At 36.8% G+C, this 25,367-nt stretch overlaps 1 protein-coding gene across 8 annotated transcripts in view; it reads left to right on the plus strand.

Annotated features, from left to right (window-relative positions):
- The window catches only part of STAU2 (staufen double-stranded RNA binding protein 2), a 301,499-nt gene that overhangs the window by 40,643 nt on the left and 235,489 nt on the right, over window positions 1-25,367 (plus strand). For all 8 annotated transcript variants that reach the window (XM_082601330.1, XM_082601329.1, XM_082601327.1 and 5 more), the window contains 2 exons: window positions 2,099-2,258; window positions 11,164-11,299. In XM_082601330.1, the coding sequence (XP_082457456.1) occupies window positions 2,099-2,258; window positions 11,164-11,299 (296 nt within the window). The remainder of the gene's footprint in view (window positions 1-2,098; window positions 2,259-11,163; window positions 11,300-25,367) is intronic.

Genomic DNA, 25,367 nt, shown 5'->3' on the forward strand with positions numbered 1-25,367 from the left:
TAGGAGGCAGGAAATCTGAGTTTATAGGGGCTTTAGACTAAGGTGGTGACAACAGAAATAGCAAGGAACGGTTTTGAGGTGTTGTTAAATAAGTCTTAGGAAAGCAAGGACAAACAAAGAAGCTATTGAGGTTTTGAACCTGAATTAATGGAAGAATAATGGATGGAACATTCTGGAGCATGAACTGATTTGGAGGAGAATGGGAGAGATAATGTATTCTTTGTGGCAGAGTTCTTTGTTATATACTGTAATTTGAAAGCCAAAAGACCTAGTCATTGAAAAATCATTTTAAGATCAGGTAAATGAATTAAAGATATGTTTTAGGTAAAATTTTTAAACTGAATCAGAATAAAAGAAAAATTATTCACTTTTAATAGATATGTACATATTTTGAATTTCAAATGATTATAAATATTTTCAACTCTGTATTTTAAAAAATTGAAAACCTACAGGAAAAATTGAAAGAGCAGTATAATGGATCTTTCAGATTTACTAATCATTCAGTTATTTACTGCATTGCTACATTTACTTCTTTTCTTGCTCCTTCTGTATAAATACATACTTCTTCCTTGAACAATTTGAAAATAAATTTCAACCATCATGACATTTTATCCTTAAATACTTGTATATCTATCTTGTAAGACCAAAGACATTCTTCTTCATAGCCGTAGTACTATAATCACTCAAGAAATTTAAACTTGACTGAGTTTGTTTAGTATATTATAGTCTATAGCCAAATTTTCCTGGTTGTTCTCTAAATGCCCTTTATACTTTCTTCCCAGTACGAATCCAGTCAGGGATCATACATTGTACTTTATTACACCCCATCATGTCTCTTCAGCATCCTTTAATCTAGGACAGCCCCCATGCATTCTTTTGTCTGGTTTTTTCTTTCATAATATTGACAGTTTTGAAGAGTTTAGGTCAGTTGTCTTATAGAATATACCATAACCCAGATCTGCCTGATTGTTTCCCTATGATTAGATTCAGGGTAAACATTTTTAGCCAAGAATGCTACATACTTCTCATTGGATCATATCAGGAGGCACATGATGTCCCTTTGAATGATTATTGATGATGCTAACTTTAATCACTCTGTTGTTAAAGGTATTTTCTACCTGATTTCTTTCCTGCAAAGACATTTATTTCTTCATAATTAATAAGTATTTTGAGGTTCATACCTTATATTCCTACAAAGTAGTAAGCTGTCTGTGGAGTAAAACAGCAGATTGTATGTGTATCCTGTAACTTGATCCTAAATTTTAAAGGTGAACAATAGGTTTTTGGATGCATATGGAAATCCGGTGTAAATGGAATGTTAGGATGTGCAAGGGGAGGGGTGGGTGTGAAATGAAGATGGACAGGTAGCTCCTTGTGCCACGTTACAAGGGGAACAGTCGAAAGTTTTTAACCTGGTGTTGTTTGGAGTGATGCAGTTGGATTTGAGTTTTCAAAAGATAGTTCTGTTCAGCAGCAGTCAGTTGGGAGATTATTATATCTGAGCTGAGGTGATGAAAGACCGTATCTACTGCAGCAGTGTCAGTGGCAGAGAGAGGAAGGAGATTTGAGAAATATTCATGAGGTTAAAATGGACTGAATTTGGTGACTGGTTAAAGGCTGGTTGTGGAGGATTGAGAGTTCCTTGGTGACAGAATATTTAATAGGATTTCCTGACTCACTGACTAGACTGCGCTAAGTATAAAGTTTAAGGAATTCGATTTTGTAAAAGTTACAGAGACAGGACCTTTTGGATTCTCGTGTAGTTTCTCTTACTCTTTGTTCTTGTTCTACTTTTTTGAGGACTGTTTGACTGACATTAACAGTATGATTCCATTTAGGGAAGCCATTTCTTCTTGATATGTTCTACCCAACATGTACACTTAGAGCTGCCGTTAAGCCTTTGGATAGAACAGAATTTGGCACAATCTCTTAAAATTCATTCACTAGTTAGAATAAGATTTTTTGTTGCAAATGATCTGTAAGCTCAACTCTAGCTCTAAAATTTTGATTCTGTGGTGTATCTGTTTTTCTCTCAGACAGCACACTTTATTTCCTGAAAAATTTCAATGTTTTCTTTGTCTCTGTATGTTTTTCCAAGATGTTCTCAGTGCAGCTGAGTCTTGGGGAGCAGACATGGGAATCCGAAGGGAGCAGTATAAAGAAGGCCCAGCAAGCTGTCGCTAACAAGGCTTTGACTGAATCTACGCTTCCCAAACCAGTTCAGAAGCCGCCCAAAAGCAGTGTTAACAATAACCCAGGTATGGCCCTGACTCGTTTCCTCCTGTTGTCATCTTCTGCATGTGCTTTTCTCTGTATTTTCCTTCATACAGGCCCATTGCATAGTCAACAGGTATTGACAGCACAGCTGGTAAAGACAGCCGAATAATGACTGAAGGTGAGAGAATGAAGACGGTAATTGTAATTATTTTAAAAATTTGCTTTAGTGGATACGCTAAAGGTACATTATGTACTTTTTATGTGTGATAAAAAGACATTTGGATACAAAGAACAGAAAATAGGACTGAGTTTTTTTTTCTAAAGCAAAGATAGAAATGATCAATTTCTCTTTCTAAATATGTAATATATAATTTAATAATTAAAAATAGTTATTCTTTATTTTAGTTTAATAGAAAATTATAAAACTAGCTGTAAGCATCTTATTATTTTATTTGTTCATGTAGAAATGGTTGCCATTTACATGTAGAACATTCATATGGAGTTTAAGAAACCCACAAATCCGAAAAAACCGCCTGTGTGTAATATACTGCTAAGTAAATGAGTGTTCTAATTTTAATCTCCTAAGAATAATTTAAAAAAGTTGTTCTAATTGCATGCAGTACCCAAAACATTATATGTCCAGTTATCTATTGGGAAGCGCAAACCTGTATCAGACACAGTGCATGAATTGGTAGCCTCAAATTAATGAAGTTCCATAAGTTTAGTGCCAGCCCTATGTCCATTTACTCATCTGTTAACCTATTAATGCAAGTGGTTACCTTCTGACCGATACTGCTTTACATGGAGTACTTTTGTGACGGAATGAAAAAAGACACTTGCCTGCCAGCAGCGACTCTGTAGTCTGTTTAATTATAGTTCACATGCTCATGGTCAGAGTCAGGTCAGACACTTCTTTCCCACGTGGCACGTGTTAGGTAGACAGTCTCCTCTTGCAAAGACTGCTTTTTCCAGAACTCCATGGCTTTCCTAGTAGTAGTCCTTTTGCACCTGTTCAGCTGATTCCAGTATTTATTAAGTGTGGGTAAATAAGTGAAAATATCATTATAATACAGAAAAAAAAACCAATTCAGCTTGAAACTGGTAAGAGGCTGTATATTTTTTTAACTTTTAAAACTCTCTTCAGATTACTGGTTGACCATTAGCACCACACCACCACCTCTATTTATTAAGCCTTTGTTTTAATATATCTAAGGGTTATAAACCATTGTCCTTTGCTGTGAGGATTTTAGTCATTTACATAAAACATGTAACTCAGTGGTAAAGACTAAGTACCAAGTGAGTAATAATAGGCATCAGTATTATAAGTAATGATAAACATGGAGTGAAGTAGTTGAGGTGAGATACAGGTCATGAATAGAGAGTAGGCACATATAGAGGAGAGAAAAGAATATTCCAGGCTGAGGGAATATGATGAGGAAAGGCATTGGAATAGGAATCTGGGTGATGGGTTTTGCAAAAAAATTTTTTTTGTAGACGGTTTTTTTTTTTTTTTTGGCGGTACACGGGTCTTTCACTGCTGTGGCCTCTCCCGTCGCGGAGCACAGGCTCCGGATGCGCAGGCCCAGCGGCCGTGGCTCACGGACCCAGCCGCTCCACGGCATGTGGGATCTTCCCGGACCAGGGCACGAACCCGTGTCCCCTGCATCGGCAGGTGGCCTCTCAACCACTGCGCCACCAGGGGAGCCCCTTGTAGCTGGTTTTTAATTAGAGCAGGTAAGTGGCTAGTAAGAGACAAGACGAGAGGTGTAGTTAGAAAGTAGATTGTGATGGACTTGACTGCAGCTTTAGGAGATAAATTTTATCCATAGTTTGGATTAATTTTCACGAGCAGGTAGATGATGTGTTTAAAAGAGCAGTTTAGGAAGTTGAGTTTGACATGTGAATGGAAGGTGGAAAATACCAAAAGCAAAATCCGTTAGGAAACCACTGCCATAGTTTATGGGTGAAGAAAGAAAAGAACCACATGTGCATGGAATGCTGTGGCCCCCTCCTCTGCTGCAATATTGCCATGGCAGTTGGAATGGACCGAAGGACAGGTGTTACTGATCCACTGGTGGAAGCCATGCTTGTGGACCAGCCCCCCAGGGCAGATGCTGTGAAGCAAGAGCAGTTGTGTGCTGAGCTTTGGGTCGGGTCCACTTCCAAGGGTTGTAGCCAGAGGTGAACTAGCAAAGGAGTCAGAGGAAGGAGACAGGAGAGAGTCTGGCTCACTGGCCTTTCAGACCAGTGGAGGTAAGAGTTTCCACCATGGGATGTCGCAGTGAGCTGAGAGAATGAGTAGATTTTGGGGGGTAAATTCTAATTTTATTTATTTTTATTTTTGTGTGTGACATTTTACACGTTTATTCATTGTTGAGGTAAATTTTTAAAATAAAATATAATATTATGTTCTGGCGAGTGCACAAATTATGGTTGTTGAGCCTTGATGGCGTTTTGCACCGTGAACACTTTGCAGGCTTTACCGGTGCCTCAGAAGCCTCCCTCATGCCCTCTTTTAGTGGATAAACATCTCCAAAGGAACCACTCTTCTTCTCTCTGTCATCCTAGATTTGTTGTGCCTGCTTGTTGGAATCATGCATCATACTTTTTTGTGATAGCTTGGTTTTCTCAATGTCATGTTTGTGAGATTCATTGTGTTCTGTGTTAACAGTCTAGTATTTCTTTGCTATGTAGTATCGCACTGCATGGATATACCACAGTTTACTTATTCATTATACTAATGGTGGACATTTGGGTTGCTTCTAGTTTGGGGCTGTTAGAAGTAAGGTTGCTATGAACATTCTTGTATGTATACATTTTTGTTGGCTAGGATTGGAATTGTTGGGTCGTAGGTTTTGCTTGTTTTCAGTGTTAATACATAATGTCAGACTTATCACATTTCCCTCCCACTAGCAGTATATGAGAGCTTTCCACATCCTTGTCAATATAGGGTATCTTAAAATTTCTACCTGTTCTTCTGGGGATATGGTAGTATTTCATTGTGGTTTTAATATGCATTTCCCTAATAATTAAAGTGATTACCTTTTCATATGCCTGTTGCCATTAGGATCTTCTCTGCTGTTGATATATTTTTCCTGTTAAGAAACTGCCTTGTCAGTTTTTAAATTTTTTCAATTTTTTATTGACTTATAGGGTTCTTACATATTCTGGATTAATATACTTTGTCAGATATGTGTATGGCAAATATCTCCATATTCCTCATGGTGCATTTTGATGAACATAAATTTTTATATTAATGAAGTCTAATTTATTAGTCTTTTCCCTTATGGTTAGTGCTTTTTAAAAATTGAAGTCAAATTGACACATAGCATTATATTAGTTTCAGGTGTACAACATAATGATTTGATATTTGTATATATTATGAAATCACCACAATATCTCATTAACATCTGTCACCATACATAGTTATTAAAATATTTTCTTTCTCATGATGAGAATGCTTTAGATATACTCTCTTAGCAACTTTCAAATATAAAATACAGTATGATTAACTATAATCACCATGCTGTGTATTACATCCCCATGATTTATTTATTTTATAACTGGAAGTTTGTACCTTTTGACCCCCTTCATCTATTACACCTCCCCCCACTTCCCACCTCTGGCAGCCACCAATCTCTTCTCCGTATCTATGAGTTCTGTTTTTTTGTGTTTTCTTTTTTTTAGATTCCACATATAAGTGAGGTCATATGGTATTTGTCGTTCTCTGACTTATTTCATTTAGCATAATGCCTTCAAGAGCCATCCATGTTGTCACAAATAGCAAAATTTTTTTTATTGCTGTGTAATAGTCTATTGTATATGTGTATCATCACCTCTTCTTTATCCATTCATCCATCAGTGGACACTTAGCTTGCTTCCATGAACATGGGGATGCGTATATCTTTTCAAGTTAGTGTTTTTGTTTTTTCGGGATAAATGCCCAGAAGTGGAATTGCTGGAATGCTGGTACTTTTTTTGTTCTATTTAAGACATCTTTATCTCCCACAAAATTGTGACGATAACCTCATATTATTTTTAGAAGTTTTATTATTTTATCTTTTAAATTTAGATCTACAGTCTGTCAGGAATTGAGGTTTATGTATGAGGTGAGGTAGGAGTCAAGATTTTTTTCTTCCTTTTAATATATAGACATTTGGTTAACTTAACACTTTTATTGAAAAGACAATCCGTTCCTGTCTGCACTGCAGAGGAGGGGAGATCCAGTCCTGACTTCACAGGAAGTAGATGGACCTTAAATAGTAGTTATGTCCCAGAGAGGAGTTAAATTTAGTACAGCATGGGTAATCTGCTGTTAATGAGGAGGATATCATAGAAATACTTTGCTTTCTCCTTCCTCTTATTTTTTTTAACTTTTTTTAGAAATAATTTCTTATACATATAAATTTTGTAGAAAGAGTACATAGAGCTCCCGGGTACCCATCACTCAGAAATGGTTAACATTTCTAAACCTTTTGAGAATAAGTTATGGACATGGTGTCCCATTACCCATTATTTCTTAAGTACACAGACACTGTCCTATCAGGAAGTTAACATCGATCTGGTATCACCGTGTAATCCACAGACTCCAGTCACACTTCACTGATGGTCCCAGTTATGTCCTTTGTAAGACCAGCATCTAATCAGGATCATGGGCTTACTGTTTCTCTTCATTCCACTTCAGTCTGAAACAGTTCCTCAGTCTTTCTTGTTCTTTATGACCTTGACGTTTCTACACATCATTTGTAGAATACCCCTCACTGGAGTTTGTCTGGTGTTTCCTCATGATTTATGCATTTTTAGCATGAATATCACAGAAGTGACCTGGGCTCATCTCAGTGTTTCATATCAGGAGACACACAATACTGATTTGTCCCATTAGTGATGTCTTTTGTTTCTTGGTGAAGAGTATGTCTGCCAGGCTTCTGTATTGTAAAGTTAATTAATTTTAAGTATGTTTTATTATTAAATAGTATAATTAACAAATATATTTTTAAATAAATTTATTTATTTATTGTTTATTTTTGGCTGCGTTGGGTCTTCGTGGCTGCACGCGGGCTTTCTCTAGTTGTGGTGAGTGGAGGCTACTCTTCGTTGCGGTGCATGGGCTTCTCATTGCGGTGGCTTCTCTTGTTGTGGAGCACGGGCTCTAGGCGCATGGGCTTCAGTAGTTGTGGCACACGGGCTCAGTAGTTGTGGCCCGTGGGCTCTAGAGCGCAGGCTCAGTAGTTGTGGCGAATGGGCTTAGTTGCTCTGTGGCATGTGGGATCTTCTCAGACCAGGGCTTGAACCCCTGTCCCCTGCATTGGCAGGCAGATTCTTAACCACTGTGCCACCATAGAAGTCCCGAACAATTATTTTCTGAGGAGGTACTTTGAGACTATATAAACATTCTGTTCCTTATCAACCTTTCTTTCACCTACGTGAAAGACTGGTGATTGATGATTCTTGTCTGAATCCATGACTACTCTGAAGGTTGCCAAAGGGTGATTTTTTTTTTTTTTTGCGGTACGCGGGCCTCTCACTGTTGCGGCCTCTCCCATTGCGGAGCACAGGCTCCGGGCGCGCAGGCTCAGCGGCCATGGCTCACGGGCCCAGCCGCTCCGTGGCATGTGGGATCCTCCCGGACCGGGGCACGAACCCGTGTCCCCTGCATCGGCAGGCGGACTCTCAACCACTGCGCCACCAGGGAAGCCCTTCAAAGGGTGATTTTTAATTCCGTATTCTTTTTCGATTTATTAGTTGGCATTCTACCCAAGAGCTTTCTTGTCCCTGTCATTTTTTGTTTGTTTATTTATATCACTGTAGACTCTTGGATTTCTGTTTTACCTACAGGTTTAGGATCTTCAATCGTCATTATTTATTTTGATGCTCAAATTGTCCCAGATTTGGCCAGTGGTATGACCTCTTCAAGTTGACTCCTGTGTCCTTCAGATAATTTCCTCATCGTTCTTTGGGCATTTCTTTCTGGCACGATAAGATGTTCCTAGGTCATCTTGTGTTTTCCCTGCCCTGACTCCAATCATTTCTCCAAGAGCCCTGATTTATTGATTAATCAATTCATTCTTTCAACAGATATTTATTGAGTGACTACTATGTTCCAGGGACTTTTCTAACTTCCTACAAAGTTGTTTCTTTAAGTGTTAGTAGTACATGGCTCTTTGAAAACTAGTTGTGGCATCTTTTTTTTAATCTGTCACATGATAGGAATCCACAATAGTTGTTATGTACGTTTGTATATCTAATTAATTAGTCTTTTCTTGTCATTGGTAAATATAGAAATTTCCTTTAATGTATCTAAAAACCACTAAAAACTGATTATGTGTTTACAGTGTCAACTCTATAGGCATAAAATACATGAGGATTCCTATGCAACGATTATCTTTATGCAACCTGGGTCTAACCGTCACATGTTGAAAACAATGGTACTAGCATTTCCTAGAGACAGCTCATAGTTTGAAGTTATTCTTTAAATGTTTTCTGTGAGAGCATTACTATGTAAGCAACGAGAGGTATGCACGTGTGGAGATGTCAGTCTCATTCTGCAGGAAACAGATGGAGTACTTCACCCAGAGGAGTTGAAACCTCTTCTGTGTGGTTTGTGCTTTTCTGCTTCTCTTCTACTCTCCTTCACAACACCAGTTTCTGGCATTTCTGTGAAGAAAATGTACTGTAGCCTTACTTTCAGATGAGGAATTTGTATGAGATTATTTATTTATTTAAATAATATGAATACAGTACTTTTACCTAGTTTAAAATGCAGTTTTGGTGTGGATGGCAGACATAGTCTATCCTACCAGTGCATTAAAATCATCTCACTGTTCATTTTCCAACACGTTCCTTTCCTGTTTATTGCCATACTTAAAGGATGAGGTCTTTCGAGCTTTTTGTTTCCTTTTCTAGTTTTCCCATTTGAACTTTATACTATTTGTGCCTGTGTGATTGTTGCAAAGTAGAATTCGTAATGACATAAATTGTACAACTGATTAATCTGTTAATTATTAAACTGAAACCTTTATGGAATAAGAAAAATGTAAACTTCTAAAGGTGTAGATGGCTGTTTGGTGTTAAAAGTTCTCTTTGGAGAACTGTCGGGCAGTTTCAACTTTATTGTTAAACATGAACCTACCCTCTGACCTAGCAATTCCACTGCTAGGTGTATGTATACCCAAGTGAAAAGAGTGTGTATGTCTGCTGAGAGACTTACTGAAGAGTGTTCAAGGTGGCTTGATACTTAATAGCCTCAAACTGAAAGCAACCCAGATGTCCCGTCAACGGCAGATTAGATCAACTGAGTGGAATGCTTTTCAGTGGTAAAGTTTGAAAGTGATCCTCAACAAAGCATTATGTTGAGTGAAAGAACCAAGACAAACTAATACATATTTAGATTTGAAGCATAGGCAGAACTAATCTGTGACGACAGAAGTCAGAATGGATAACATGGGGAGGTGGGTACTGACTGGGTATTTCTGGGTGATGGAAGTGTGCAGATCTTGATCTGCATGGTGGTTGTGTGAGTGTTACACGTATGATAACTCATGGAGCTGTATGCTTAAGGTTTGTGCATTTTACTTATCCCTCGGTAAAATGCTATAAGAAACAAAGAAAGAAAGAATCCCTTTGTGCTTGACTTGCTCTTCCTCTGCCCTGAGTGTACGTGTTAAATTTGGGGTTTGGACTAATTTGACTTACTATTTAACATGTTAGCTTTTCTTTGCTCTTTTTCTTATCCTTATCTTTTTCTTTTCTGCTTTCTCCTTTGTCCTCCCGCCTCCTTTATTTTTTCCTTTTTCTTAACCTTGGTTTAGTTCCTGTTCTTGTTATGCTCTTCCGTGGTTTCATGTGAATTCTTTAGAGATGAGACATAAAACGAGCAGCTTATGACTCTTGATGGCTTGCTTATGACCTAGCAGCCAGTTGTGCATTTGTGTCAGGCTCCACCACCCCTCAGCTAGTACTTTGTGCCCCAGTTTCTCTGCTGCAGTAAGTGGATCCATTTTTTGTTCATGATGAAGGGGAGTCTTTATGGTGCAAAAGGCATAATTCAAATGAAATAATACAGAATTTACATTAGAAATAAATTTCACTCTCTATAAAAGCTTTAGATTCATTTTTGTGATTTGTTATTTGGAACATATATATGTATATTTACTAAATAACCCTTTTTGGCACTTAAAATAACTTGACATAATAACTGTACATTGTGTGTTATATTTTATGGGATTTTTCAAACTTTTACAAAAGTAGAAAAGATAAGCTCTTGAACATCCCTGTACTTGTTATCAGGCACAACAGCTACTCACCCATCCCATCTTGTTTCTCATCTCTCTGTGCTCTGAATTATTTTGAAACAAATCTCAGACAGATCACTTCATCCATAAATGCTTCAGCATGTATCTTTTAAGATTATCCACAGAAAGCATTACTTGTATTTACTATTTTGTCCTGTTGTTGGTTATAGAAAAAACTCAAAATTTATTTTCATTAGATAAGTCCAAGAGTTACTGATGACTGTGTACATATTGCTAATTCTAGTTGCTTGATAACCAAAATAGAACTTAAAATAGTCACAGATGATAATGCTTTTAATGATTAAGTCGTTGTAAGCTTTCTGGAGTCAGTAACTTTGAAATTCAGTAGTTGCTTTATAATATCCAAACGAAGCCATCTGTGAATCTTCTGTTTTCCTTGTTTTGAAACAGTGGGACTATAAAGTTGAATTTTTGGTCATTAATGTACAGAAAATGTTGCAACAACCCCAAAGAGATTTCACTAGAAACGATTTTCCTGTTTATGTAGCTTGTTTATGCACCCCCTTAGAAAATCAGGCAGAATGGCATCCACTGCCACCTTCTTCCATGGTAATTATATGTAAAATAAATATGGACTGCATGATTTATTATGGAAATATTTCACTTGTGTGCCTTTAATATTTCTTTTAAACAGGTAGTATAACACCAACTGTGGAACTGAATGGGCTTGCTATGAAAAGGGGAGAGCCTGCCATCTACAGGCCGTTAGATCCAAAGCCTTTCCCAAATTATAGAGCTAATTACAACTTTCGGGGCATGTACAATCAGAGGTTTGTATGTCTTCTTTGGTTTTGTTCTTATTTATTATTTTACGCATATTGTAAAAGTTTCTGAAACTCAAAAGGTATTTTTGTTGTAAAGAAAATTCACTCGGGGCATTTTGCATGGAATTTAGGTATATCAAGCTTATCAGGAATACTTAAAGTAATAAATAAAGAAAATTAACTTTTTCAGGAGCTGGTTGTTGCTGAGTCATAAGAGCCCTGTGTTTGCTGCACGCAGGACCATGTTTTAAAATCATTCCACAGTGTGGTGTGGGCTTTCCAGTTATCTTGCTCATTTAGTCACCAAGCAGATGCTTAGCTTAATTAGTGCTTTTCTTAATTTTTCCACATACATCGCAAATATGACTGTTTATAACTTATAGGAAAGTTGTTAGAAGGATTTACTCAGTATTTCTGCACACTGAATAATTTTGTGATAGTTATAAGTGTAACAGAATTTTTTTTTGCAAACATGGCAGAATTCTTTTAAAAAGTTCAGGTTTTTTTTTCCTGATCATTTATAAAAGTCATGTAACTCATTGTTGAGAATATGGAAATGCAGAAAGTTAAAAATACAAATAATTTGCAATCCCAGAATTAAACACCTTTAATATTTGGTTGTAGTTTACATTCTTTTTATTATTTGCATATAAATATATTTAACCAAATTGAAATTATCCTTTATATGCAATTTCTGTATTGCTTTATGGAGGTATAATATATGAACAGTAAAATGCACAGATCGTAAGTGTACATCTTGATGACTTTTTTATTATTTCACTTATGTATATATGTATTTATAGTTTATTTGATGACTTTTTAACGTATTTATATCCTCGTGTGATCACCACCCCATCAAACTCCAGAACATTTGCATCACCCTGAGAGTTTCCTCACACTTATTTGCACTTGATACACCTCCTCCCAGAAGTAACTGCTGTTCTATCACCATAGGTTAGTTTTGCCTGCCCTTGAACTTCTATAAATAGACTCACACAGTATTTATTCTTTTGTGTCTGGCTTTTTTCACTTCATATAATGGTTTTCTTGTTTTGTTTGTTTTTGTTTTTTGATTTTTTGAGATTCATCCATGTTGCTTGTACCTGGGTTCTGCCAGTTTTTATGGCTGAATAATGTTTCTTTGTATGAATATATCATCATTTGTTCATTTTGAGTATGCAGTATTGTGCCCTCTTTTCACTTAATACAGATATCATTTTTCATATCTTTAAGTAGCCTTTGAAAAATATTTTTGATGGTTATATAATGCTTCATATGGCTAGGGTATATTTTACCAGTATTTAAACAGGTATAAACAATGAATACTTGATAAGTATATTAAAAAAATACCTGTTTTTGATCGTCTAGATTGTTCCTCCCCTTTTTTTGAGAAATATAAATAATGTCGCAGTAAAAATTCTTTATATACAAGTTTTTGTTCACATCACTGATTATTTCCTTAAGATATATTACTATAAGGGGCATATTGGGTTAAAAAGAGTAATGTATTGATATTACCTGATTACATTAAAGCTTATACTAATTTCTCATAGTGTGTTTTGTACTATTCTGACAACATTGAGTTTAAAACACGTTGTCTTGTTTGATAGTTAAAAAGTGGTGGTATGTTTAAATTTTTTTGGTTTTATTGATAACTTATGAGGCTCAACAGTTTTTCAAATATATTAGTTACTTGTCCATTTTGATTTGTCTATTTTAATTTGCTAAGTTTTATTGCATTGCTTGATCAGTCTTCAGATGTTTATGTGTTGAGGGTATTAGCGTTAAGTCTATTCTATTTGTTTGATTTTCCTGCTTTAAAAAAATCGGCTTTTAGTTTTGTGGGTTTTTTTTTTTTTTTTTTTTTTTGCGGTATATGGGCCTCTCACTGTTGTGGCCTCTCCCGTTGCGGAGCACAGGCTCCAGATGTGCAGGCTCAACGGCCACGGCTCACGGGCCCAGCCGCTCCGCGGCATGTGGGGTCTTCCCGGACCGGGGCACGAACCTGTGTCCCCTGCATCGGCAGGCGGACTCTCAACCACTGCGCCACCAGGGAAGCCCTGTGTTTGTTTTTAATGTACTACAGTTTTAAATGTTATATGGTCTAATCTATTAAATTTTTTGGTGTGATTTCTCCCACTGCTTCTATGCCTAAGTAATTCTTTCTCACGTGTGATCAGATATTTGCTGATGCTTAAAAAATTTTTCTTTTTAATTGAGGCATAATTGACATATAACATTGTGTAAGTTTAAAGTATACGATGTATTGATTTGATGCATTTGCAGTAGGATTGCCATTGTAGTGTTAGCTGATAACCTCTATCCAGTCATATATCATTTCTTTTAGTGTTGGGATGCTGATGCTTTTAAAATCATTTTGTATATTTACCGACCAATTATTACAATTCAGATATTAGGAGAAGTTACTTGTCTGATCAACAGACAATCTAATACTTTTTGGAGTATTGCTTGGTAGTGGAAAATGGCCATTTAAGATCTAGTCCTATTCAAATTGTAAATGGTTCGTTTAAATATTGTTCAAGTTATCTAAGAAAGACTTCTGCCTCTCCCCGCTTCCTCCCCAGTGTGTCTGGGGGGAATTTTCTGTATTGTCCTGGTGGGAAGGGAGGGTGCGGGCTCCTCGCGTCTTTGTAGTAATGTCTCTTGTCCACCAGGTAGCTGATACCTCTCTTGCCTGCCCTGCTGAAACCTGCACTTGGTGACTTGTAGTCCATCTTTTCCCCCCGGTAATGCTGTCAGAGAGTATTTACCATCTTCCCCTTGCTGTCTTGGCCTAAACTCTTAGCTCTCCTCGGCTCCTTTGGATGTTGTTCCATTCTCATCCTCTTCCGTCTAACTCTGGAGCATCCACTGGCAGGCTTACCAGCTCTCAACTTGGTGTCCACCCTGCACGGGAGGCAAGAGGGATACACTGTTTCTCTTATAGTTGCTTTATTTCTCTTTTTTCTGTTACATAACCACTATCTTTCTCATCAGTCTGAGGTTACCTAATATAAATAAAACTATTTGCCTACTTGAGTACAACAGATAGGTTTGATCACCTGAGATAGGAACAGCTTGTCTGTTTTATACTTGAAAGATATTTTACTTTTTTTTTTTTTTTTTTTTTTTTTTTTGCGGTACGCGGGCCTCTCACTGTTGTGGCCTCTCCCGTTGCGGAGCACAGGCTCCGGACGCGCAGGCCCAGCGGCCATGGCTCACGGGCCTAGCCGCTCCACGGCATGTGGGATCTTCCCGGACCAGGGCACGAACCCGCGTCCCCTGCATCGGCAGGCGGACTCCCAACCACCGCGCCACCAGGGAAGCCCTAGAGTAGATACTTTGATGAAAGACAATCTGATAGACTCTAGTCTGCTAGAAGAGGAAGACAATGAAAAGAAACTAACACAGTGATAGATGTGTCCATTGAATGCTATGGAAACTTTGAGAACAAGCATGGCACTCAGTTTGGGGAATTAAAGAAGGCTCCCAGAAGGAATTGACACCTGAACTGAATCTTCAAGGTTAATGAGGCATAAGCCAGGTGAAGAAGGTAAGAAAAAGCAATCTAGATTTTGGGAACAATGGCAGGGAATCCTGAGAAGTTTAGTTCATTCATGGACTTGCAGGCAATTTGGTTTGAGTGGAATGAAAAGGCTGAAGTTCAGGCAGGTCGATAATATGGATGTCCTCAAGTGGCATGCCAAGAGGTTTAGATTTTATCCTGAAGCTGATTGGAAGCCTTCGAAGGATTTTAAGCTGAGGGATAAAATAATTGTATATCTGTTTTAGGAATATTGCTTTCACAGTATGTGGAAAATAGTTTGTATAGGCTGAAAATTCAAGGGAGAAAGATGTATTACAAGCATGCTGTAATTCAGGCTTAATGTGATGAGAGCCTGGAATAGTGGGGATGGAGAGGAGGGGACAGTGTCTATATACTTAGGAGGTAGACTTGGGGATTGATTTAAAAAAATTTTTTTATAGTTAATTTTTATTGGAGTATGGTTGATTTATAATGTTATGTTTCTGCTGTACGGCAAAGTAAATCAGTTATACATATACATATATACACTCTTTTTTAGATTCTGTTCCCATATGCATCATTACAGTGTATTGAGTAGAGTTCCCTGTGCTATTGTTAGCTATTTTATATATAGTAGTGTGTATGTGTCAATCCCAATCTCCCAGTTTATCCCTCCTGCTCCCCCCTTCCCCTTGGTAACCATAAATTTCTGTGACTCTTCTGTTTTGTAAATAGGTTCATTTGTAGGCATTGGTTGATAGAGGGTATTAAGGATGACTTTCACATATCTGGGTCACTGGTAATAGTGTTTACAATGAGAGGAGTCGGAGTAGATCTTTGGAAAGATGAGGGATTTGGTTTTGACTGTGTTAAGTTTAAATTGCCTGTGAGATATTTAGGAGGAGTCCATTTTATCATTCTTTGAAGCCTCACTGAAGGGCATTCGAAGATTATCTTTGGCTTTGAGGGCTTCTTGGAGGTACTTATGGGAGGAGGAACTTTAGGGTCTAGAGCTTCCAGAACAGGGATGTGTAATGTATCTTGGAGAGAATGGCATTGTTTAGGATACAACCTAAGTTTGAGTGACACACCTGTTCTTCATTCGTCTAGTATTTATACTTCTTTCCCAAAAGGATTTGGTTTTATTAGATGCCATCATTCAGTCTGGAACAATTTCATGGCATGCACCCACGCCAAGTGCCTCTGGTCCTCAGGTATGGTTGGTGTGTTTTATGTCAAAACAGTATTTGGTTGCCTTTGGCTAAAGTGTCCAGTTCCTGGTCCAGTCACTTGTAGCTAGGTTAGTAAAGTAGTTTTCTCTTACCATGTGTAGTATGAGTCATAGCAAGTTAAATAAGGAAAGCATTTGAACTGTTTTGCCAAAAAGTTACTTGTTCTTATAGGCAGATCCCAGTCCCTACTTGAGGCGTCATAGTCTCTTCCCCCCACCCCCAATTCCCCTGGTTAATTAAGCCTATGAGACTTGGAACGTTTTGGACAGCTATGGCTACTAGTAGAAATTTGATAGGTGAAAACTTTTCTGATGTATCTGAACTGATTTTATTTCAATATGTTAATTATCAGTAAAACTAGAAATAGTCAAGATTTTAATTTATGAAATAGCTTATTATATTTCAAAGTTTATGTTGTATAGGCTGATGACTAGCTGCTAGTTATCATGATGTTGGTGTGCCATTTGTTTTGAGCTTGTTCAAACTATCAATCTAAGTGTTCTTCACCAGCTTGTAATGCCCTTTCAAAAGCATGTTGGAAACAGTTGAGAAACTTTGAATATATTTGTAGCAATAGCAAGTATAGAGCTACAGTTTTGCTTTCTGCCACAAGATGGTGCTTGTGTACTGTTAAAACAGCATACAGACTGCGCCTGTTCACTTTGGTTAGTATTCCAAGGTCTGTGTTTAATTGATTAGTGAGAGGTTAAATCATATGAAATCACCAATATTTGACCTTTCTTTGACCTGTAAATATTCCAGTTTCACGTGGTTCAACCTAATAGGAAAAATTCGGCCAAGTACACAACTCTAAAGCCTCTTGGGTAAGTGAAATAAATATGAAGTGGTGAAAATTAGGAATCCATTCTATATATAATTTTACCTTCTGTGTATTACATTCTTGGTTTGGGGAATATATTCTTTCTCTTTAATCATATGCTTTATTCATGGAATGTATGTCGGAACTTTTCAAAATGATACTTTTTTTAAAAAATAAATTTATTTTATCTATTCATTCTTGGCTGCACTGGGTCTTCACCGGTGCTCGCGGGCCCTCTCTAGTTGCAGCATGCGGGGGCCACTCTTTGTTGTGGTGTGCGGGCCTCCCATTGCGGTGGCCCCTCTCACTGTGGAGCACAGGCTCCAGGCACGCAGGCCTCTGCAGTTGTGGCACGTGGGCTCAGTAGTTGTGGCTCACAGGCTCCAGAGTGCAGGCTCAGCAGCCGTGGCATACGGGCCCAACTGCTCCGCAGCACGTGGGATCCTCCCAGACCAGGGCTTGAACCCACGTCCCCTGCATTGGCAGACGGGCTCCCAATTACTGCACCACCAGGGAAGCCCAAAATGATACTTCTTTTAAAAACGGCATTTCTTCATGGGGATATCACTATATAGAATAGATGTAGAACTGAAAGACTACAAGACAAAACTTTTAATATTTCCTCATATTTTTACATAGAATTATATTAATTAAATTAGGAATGTTTTTCATTTGGGGGAAATAAGTCTAAACCCATAATAGAGAAACATTAAAATATATTGTCTTTTAAAACTTTCATAAGCCAGAGAAGAGAATTTGAATAGGTTACCAAAGCAAAGATGAGGGAGAATGAACTGAAATTCAATGAAGCCAGGAATCAGAGAGCCAGGGAGATGATTTCAAGGTAAAGGAAGGATTATTCTGAGTCAGAAGCTCTTGTCTTAGGCAGGCTGTGTTTAAAATTAAGAATAGGAACTAGTAACTGAAAGAAAAAAAAAAAAGGAACTAGTGGGCATTGTAACCCTTTAAAACAAAATTCACTGCTTGGTTAGACCAGATGTGACACTCTTCATTTTATGAAATAGAACTATAGCTGTTTTCTTTGAAGTATAATATAAAGAGGGTCCCCCAATATATGTTTCCCCCAAATATTAGACAAAAAATCAAATTATTAAAGAAAACATTTTGGAGGCTTATGTTTCTGGCTATGATGAAATAACTAGGACTAGATTTACATTCTCACCATAAACATCTAGAAAACTTGGGTAAGGGTTTTACATTATACATGAACTGATACAATGTGATGTGAAGAGAAGTTGTGGTAAGTTAAAGATGTATACTGATGCATAGCCAAAAAAAAAAAAAGAATAGCTAAGAATACAATAGTGGAGATAAAATGGAATCATAAAAAACTTGTAATCTAAAAGAAGGCAGAGAGAGGTAGAAAAGAGGAGTAATGAACACATGGGATAAATAGAAAACAAAGACTAATGTGATAGATTTAAACCCAGTTATGTTGATAACTATGTTAAATGTAAATGGTCTAAAACACTATAGTTAAAAGGTAGAGAATGTCAGACTATGTAAGAGAGCAGGAGAGACAACTATATGATAAGTAAAGAAATTCACCTTAAATATAAAGACAGATTGGCTAAAAGGGTGGAAAATGATATTCTTTGCGAACGTTAATCATAATAAAGCTGGAGTGGCTATATTTATATCAAAGTAGACTTCAGAACAAGAAATATTATTAGGGATAAAATTACCAATGATGAAAGGGTAAAATCATCAAGAAGGCCTAACTGTTCTAAATATACATGCACCTAGTAACAAGCTTAGAATAAGTAAACAGAAAAGCAGTAAGGCTGCTGCTATGGACTGAATTGTGTACCCCCCCAAAATTCATATGTTGAATCCCTATCCCCCGATGCAATGGTATTTGGAGATAGGATTTTTAAAATTTAATTAATTAATTAGTTAATTTATTTGGTTGTGCTGGGTCTTAGTTGTGGCAGACGGGCTCCTTAGTTGTGGCATGCAGACTCTTAGTTGCGGCATGCATGTGGGATCTAGCTCCCTGGCCAGGGATTGAACCTGGGCCCCCCTGCATTGGGAGTGCGGCGTCTTAACCACTGTGCCACCAGGGAAGTCCCTGGAGATAGGATCTTTGGGAAGTAATTAGACTTAGATAGATTGTGAGGGTTGGGCCCTCAACGAGGAATTAGTGCCCTTATAAGAACAGACACCAGATAGCTAGCTCTCTATTCTGCTTCTCCCCTCTCCCCCTACGTGAGGACATAAGAAGTTGGATGTTTACAAGACAGGAAGAGAGCTCTTTCATCAGAAACTGACCATGCTAGCACCTTGATCTTGGACGTCTAGCCTCCACAACTGTGAGAAATTTAATTTCTGTTTAAGCCTCACAGTCTATGGTAATCTGTTATGACAGCTCAAGCTAAGACATTGATAGAATTCAATAACACTGTCATCCAGTGTTATGAAACTCTCCATTCAATAACAATAGAATATGCATTCTTTTCAAGTGCACGTGGAACATTCAGCAAGACAGGTGATATGCTGTGCTGTGAGACAATTTTCAACAAATTTAAGAGGATTGAAATAATATAAACTATGTCATCTGACCACAGAGGGATTAAGTTAGAAATAAATATCATAAAAATACCTGGTAAGTTCTACAAATATTTGGAAATTTATCAAGACATTTCTAAATAATGCATGGGTCAAATGAGAAATCACAAAGAATATTAGAAAAATATTTTGAACTAAATGAAGGTGAAAATGAAACCTTGAAATATGTGGGTGCAGCAAAAGTAGTGGTTGGAGGGGAATGTATGTTTTTAAATGTTATGTGAGAAAAAAAAAGATCCAAAATTAATGCTTTAGGCCTCTACCTTAAGAAGCTAGAAAAAGAAAAGCACATTAAAAATCAAAACACAGAGAAGGAAATGATAAAGATAGGAGCAGAAACCAATGAAATTGGAAGTGGACAATTGAAAAAATCAGTGAAATCAATGAAATCAAAAGCTGCTTCTGGGAAAAGATTTATAAAATTGGTAAGTTTCTAGCTAGACTGACAAAAGAGAGAAGGTGAAGATATATCTATTACCAACATCGGAATAAAAGAAGGAATTCTACTAACATTAAAAAAATTATAAGGGAACTTTATGAATGACTTTGTTTATAAATTTGATAACTTAGATCATTGATTGGCAAACTGTGACCTGCAGGCTCATTGCCTGCAGTTTTATTGGAACATAGCCATGTCCACTTATTTATTTATTTATTTATTGGCTGCACAGCTTGCAGGATCTCAGTTCCCTGACAAGGGATTGAACCCAGGGCCACAGCAGTGAAAGCCCAGAATCCTAACCACTAGGCCACCAGGGCACTCTCAGTTCCCAACTCATTTTATGAGGCCAGCATTATCTTGTACCAAAACCAGACAAACTTAAAAGAAAACTTTTGATAAGTATCCATCATCATCATAGATATAAAAACCCTTAACAAAATATTAGCAATTTAAATTCAACAAAATTTAAATAATTTAATACACATGATTAAGTGGAATTTATCTTAGGAAAGCATTAACCATATTACTATAATAAAGGAGAAAAACCATATGAGCATCTTTTTAAAATTTTTTAAATTATTGTTGGCTGCGTTGGGTCTTTGTTGCTGCATGCGGACTTTAGTTGCGGGGAGTGGGGGCTACTCTTCGTTGCGGTGCGTGGGCTTCTCATTGTGGTGGCTTCTCTTGTTGTGGAGCACAGGCTCTAGGGTGCGCAGGCTTCAGTAGTTGTGGCACACGGGCTCAGTAGTTGTGGCTTGCGGGCTCTAGAGCACAGGCTCAGTAGTTGTGGCGCACGGGCTTATTTGCTCCACGGCATGTGGGATCCTCCCAGACCAGGGCTCGAACCCGTGTCCCCCGCATTGGCAGGCAGATTCTTAACCACTGCCAGGGAAGTCCCGAGTATCTTATTAGACACAGAAGAAGCATTTGTTGAAAGTCAGCACTCATTCATGATAGAGACTCATCAAACTAGGAATGTAAGAGAACTTGCTTAATCTGATAAAGGACTTCCCTAAACAACTTCTAGCTAACATTATGTTTTTTAGTGAGAGACTGAGCACTTGTAAGATGAGAACAAGGCAATGATGTACACCATAATCACTTCTATTCGACATTGTACTTGAGTTCTAGCAAGTGCAGGAAGAAGAGGAAATAAATGGGGGAAAATATTGGAAAAAGTAGAAATAAAACTGTCTTTATTTGCAAGTGACATGATTATGTAGAAAATTATAAGAAATCACGACTAAAAAGCTACTGAAATAGATCAATTGAGCAAGATCACAGGTTACACGGTCAGTATACAAAAAATCAACAGTATTTCTATTTAATAGTAGTGAACAACCGGAAAATTTAAAAAGCATAAAAGCATATACTCACTGTTAGATATAACAAAATATTGCATAACCTGAATACTGAAAGCGAGAAAATATTGCTCAGACAAATTAAAGAACACTTGATATTATTAAAATGCCAGTTTTCCTAAAGTTAACATAAAGATACAATGCAATCTCAATCAAAATCCTAGCAGGTTTTTTTTTTTTTTTTTTTTGTAAAATAAAATTAACATAGTGTGGAGATGCAAAGGTTCTGCAGTAGCCAAAACGGTTTTGAAAAGGATGAGCAAATTTGGAGAGCTCACACTACCTGACTTCAAGATTTGCTATAAAGCTACAGTAAGTAAGACAGTGGAATATTGGCATGGGGAATAATATACCCTCATACCTAGGTATTCACGGAGGGATTAGTTCCAGAACCTCACTCCCAACCCCTGCAGATATCATAATCTGACATTGCTCAAGTCCCTTATGTAAAATGGTTTAGTATTTGCATATAATCTATGCACATTCTCTGGTATACTTCAAATCATCTCTAGATTACTTATAATACCTAATACAACGTAAGTGCTATAAAACAGTTGGCAGGGCATTTGGCAAATTCAAGTTTTACTTTTTGGAACTTAATGGAATTTTTTTATTCTGACTATTTTCTACCCACGGTTGCTTGAATCCATGGATGCGTAACCCACAGATATGGATGGCCAACTATATAGATCATTGGAACAGAATAGAACAGAGGTTGGCAAACTATGGCCCATGGACCAAATCTGGCCTGCCTGTTTTTGTATGGCCTGCAAGCTAAGAATGTTTTTTTACATTTTAGAATGGTTGAGAGAAAAAAATCAAAGAATGATATTTCATAACATATAAAATTTAGATGAAATTGAAATTTGTATCTGTCAGTGAAATTTTATTGGAACACAGCCACGATCAGTTGTTTATGTTTTGTCTATAGCTGCTGTCATGCTACAGCAGCAGAGTTTGAGTAGGTTTGACAGAAATTTTGTGGCTTGCAGAGGCCAAAATATTTACCATCTAGCCCTTCACAGAAGAAGTTTGCTGCTCCCTGGAATATAGAGTCAAGAAATAAAAAACCCACATATGGTCACTTTGTTTTTTTCAAAATTAATTTCAACAAAGGTGTTAATAGGCAAAGGCTACTCTTTCCAACAACAGTGATAAAACAGTTGCATACCCAGATGGGAAAAAATGATCCTCAACACTTACCTCACACCATAGACAAAAATTAATTAGAAATGGATCATAGATCTACATTTAAAAAGTTGTAAACTTTCTAGAAGAAAATTTTTTTGTTACTTTGGATATAGGCAAAGATTTCTTAGAACACAGCACAAATCATACAAGAAAAAGTTGAGAACTTGAACTTCATCAAAATTTAAAACTTCTAGTACCCGAAAATCACTTTTAAAAGTGAAAAAGCAGGACATATACTGGAAGAAAACATTTGCAATACTTATGTTGACAGAGGATCTGCATCCAGGATGATATAAATGAACACTTACAAGTCAGTAAGACAAGTATGAACGAAATATTTGACTAGGCACTTCAATGAAGAAGAGATAAGAATGGCTAATAAGCACATGAAAAGATGCTTGAAATCATTACTTATCAGGGAAATATGGCTTAAAACCATAGCTAAAATTTAAAAAGGCTGATAATACCAAGTGACAGGGTGGGGCTACTGGAACTCTCGTATATTACTGCTGGGAATGTTAATGGTACGATCATGCTGTCATGGTTTGTCACTCTCTAGTTAAACATATACTTACCATGCCACCCAGCAATTCCACTCCTGGTATTTACCTAAGAGAAATGAAAATATGTGGCTATTCAGAGACTTGTACTTGAGTGTTTGTAGCATTTTTCTTTGTAATAGCCCTGAACTGGTCATATCCACCACCAGGTAAATGGTTAAACAAATTGTATCATAACTATGCCATGGAATACTACTCAGTAGTAACACTTCTGATCCAAGCCACAGTATGGATGAATCCCCAAAACATTATGCTAGACAAAAGGAGCTAGATACATAGGGTATATACTATAAGATTCTATTTTTGTGACATTTTAGAACAGGCGAAACTAATCCATTGTGACAGAAAGGTGGGGATTTCTTCTATAAGATATCAACACTTTCTTCTGGGTGATGGAAATGTTCTATATCTTGATTTTTGTGATTGTTATATGGATGTATGTCAAAACTCATTAATTATGAGCTTAAAGTAGTCCCATTTCATTATATGTAAAATTTATCTCAATAAAGTTGACTTAAAAATACATTTTGTAATTCTCAATTTTCTTCGAAGCTAAAAATATTTCTCAGAAAGCATCTCATTTTTGCCTCTCAAGCATTTGGCTTAAACCATTTTAAATGTCTTACTAGGGGCTAAAATAATATTTACCTCATAGAGTGTTTGAGGATAAGATACGTCTGTAAATTGCTTAGCTTCTGCCTTTCCTCAGTAAACATTATTTGATTGTTAGCCGTTATTATACTGTAGGTAAAACAGTCTAGTTGCAAGTGCAGCCTCTGGAGTTGAAATGGTAGCTGTGTGGATTTGAGCAGGTTACTCAAGCATTCTGATTCTCAGTTAACTCACCTGTAAGTTGGAGAAAATAAATTATGCTTCCTTATAGTGTAGTTTTCAGGATAAAATATAACAATTCCGTGACCGCACATGGCCCATTGCCATAATGTTTTTAGTTCCTTAAAAATAATTTAAATAACAGTGTATTTGTACTAGGACATTATTATTTTGAGAGATTTAAAAAATTTCACTTCTGCCCAATTTTAAAAAATTAGGCTCTTTTTCTATTATTATTTCTGAGTCTATACTTTAGAGAAGGGGTGACTGATTCTGTAATACAAATATGCATACTTTTGGCCTTTTGTTGGAATTTAGTTGACCTTGGAATAATACTGCCCTTGCAGCCCAGAGAGTCATTTTTCCTTTGGAAAACTACTGTGTACTTCAGCAGTTATTAACTTAGGATTTAAACGCAAGCCTCAGAAAATCTGTGCCTTTTATGTAATTGTTTGCAGCGTTTTATACACATACCTCTTCTGCCTTGTCATAGCTTTATAACCATCCATTTTACCTTTGATCTTTCAGCTTTCTCACTTTCATTCCCAAAGAATGGCTAAGCCTTTGTTTTCTTGCCACTGAGTTAGTATTCAAGTACTAATAACTTGGTAATAAATTTCCCGTGATACAAGTTCAGAACTTCATACTCCTTTGTTCTGTTGTTGAAGGCAAGCAGGCAGGCCCAAGGCTCACCATTGAACTTTGGATTAGAGAGTGTTTAAAATATCTCGTATGTTTATTAAATAAAAAATATTTTCATGCCACACAAGTTTAACATTTTTTATACCCTCCCCCCACAAAAAAACCCCACAAAACAAAAGCAGAAGTAAACAAAGCCAATTCTTAAATTAAAAAAATTACTTTTTAAATTCTGGCTTGACTTTTGAGTTTTATTTAGTCGTTTTTTTAAAAAATGCTCTTGAGATCCATTTTGAGTTCTTTATACTAAAAGTTTATGCATTATTTTCCATAAAGGTGAATATAAGGAAATTAGCATCAAAAGAATAATTGTTATCTTTTTTTCCCCTCAAGTTTATCATGATTCTTTAGGAAAGTGCAGCCATGACTTAAATGTGATAAATGCTAAATTTATGGGGTTTTTTTTACAAGAATTGATCTGTCTTTCTAGTCCTAAATTTGTTTTAAAAATTTAAACAATTTTTATCCTAGATTAGGGGAAATAAACCACACCCTCTGTTCTTTTATTTGAGACTAATTTTATTAATCTGTTGTTCAAGTTCTGAAAACCAAGCACAATTCTTAGTTCCCTTTGTGTTTGAAGCAGTACTGTCTCACAAATGTCTTTATCTTTTTGCTCACTTGAGCAAAATCTTGCTTTAGGAATGCTTATTGATTTACTTGTGTTTTAAGGAAATATCTGGGCAAAATGACAGTTCAATTTATGAAGCTCTTTTTAAAGTGACAAGTCACAGGTAGATGAGTGGGCTTTCAGTTTTTAGAATTGTGCAAAGAAAATTTATATAGGTTGCTCATATTAGCTCTGAGAAATCTGAAAAATTCT

This window comes from Mesoplodon mirus, assembly GCF_964341445.2.
Source record: "Mesoplodon mirus genome assembly, chromosome: 16".
NCBI lineage: Eukaryota > Metazoa > Chordata > Mammalia > Artiodactyla > Ziphiidae > Mesoplodon > Mesoplodon mirus.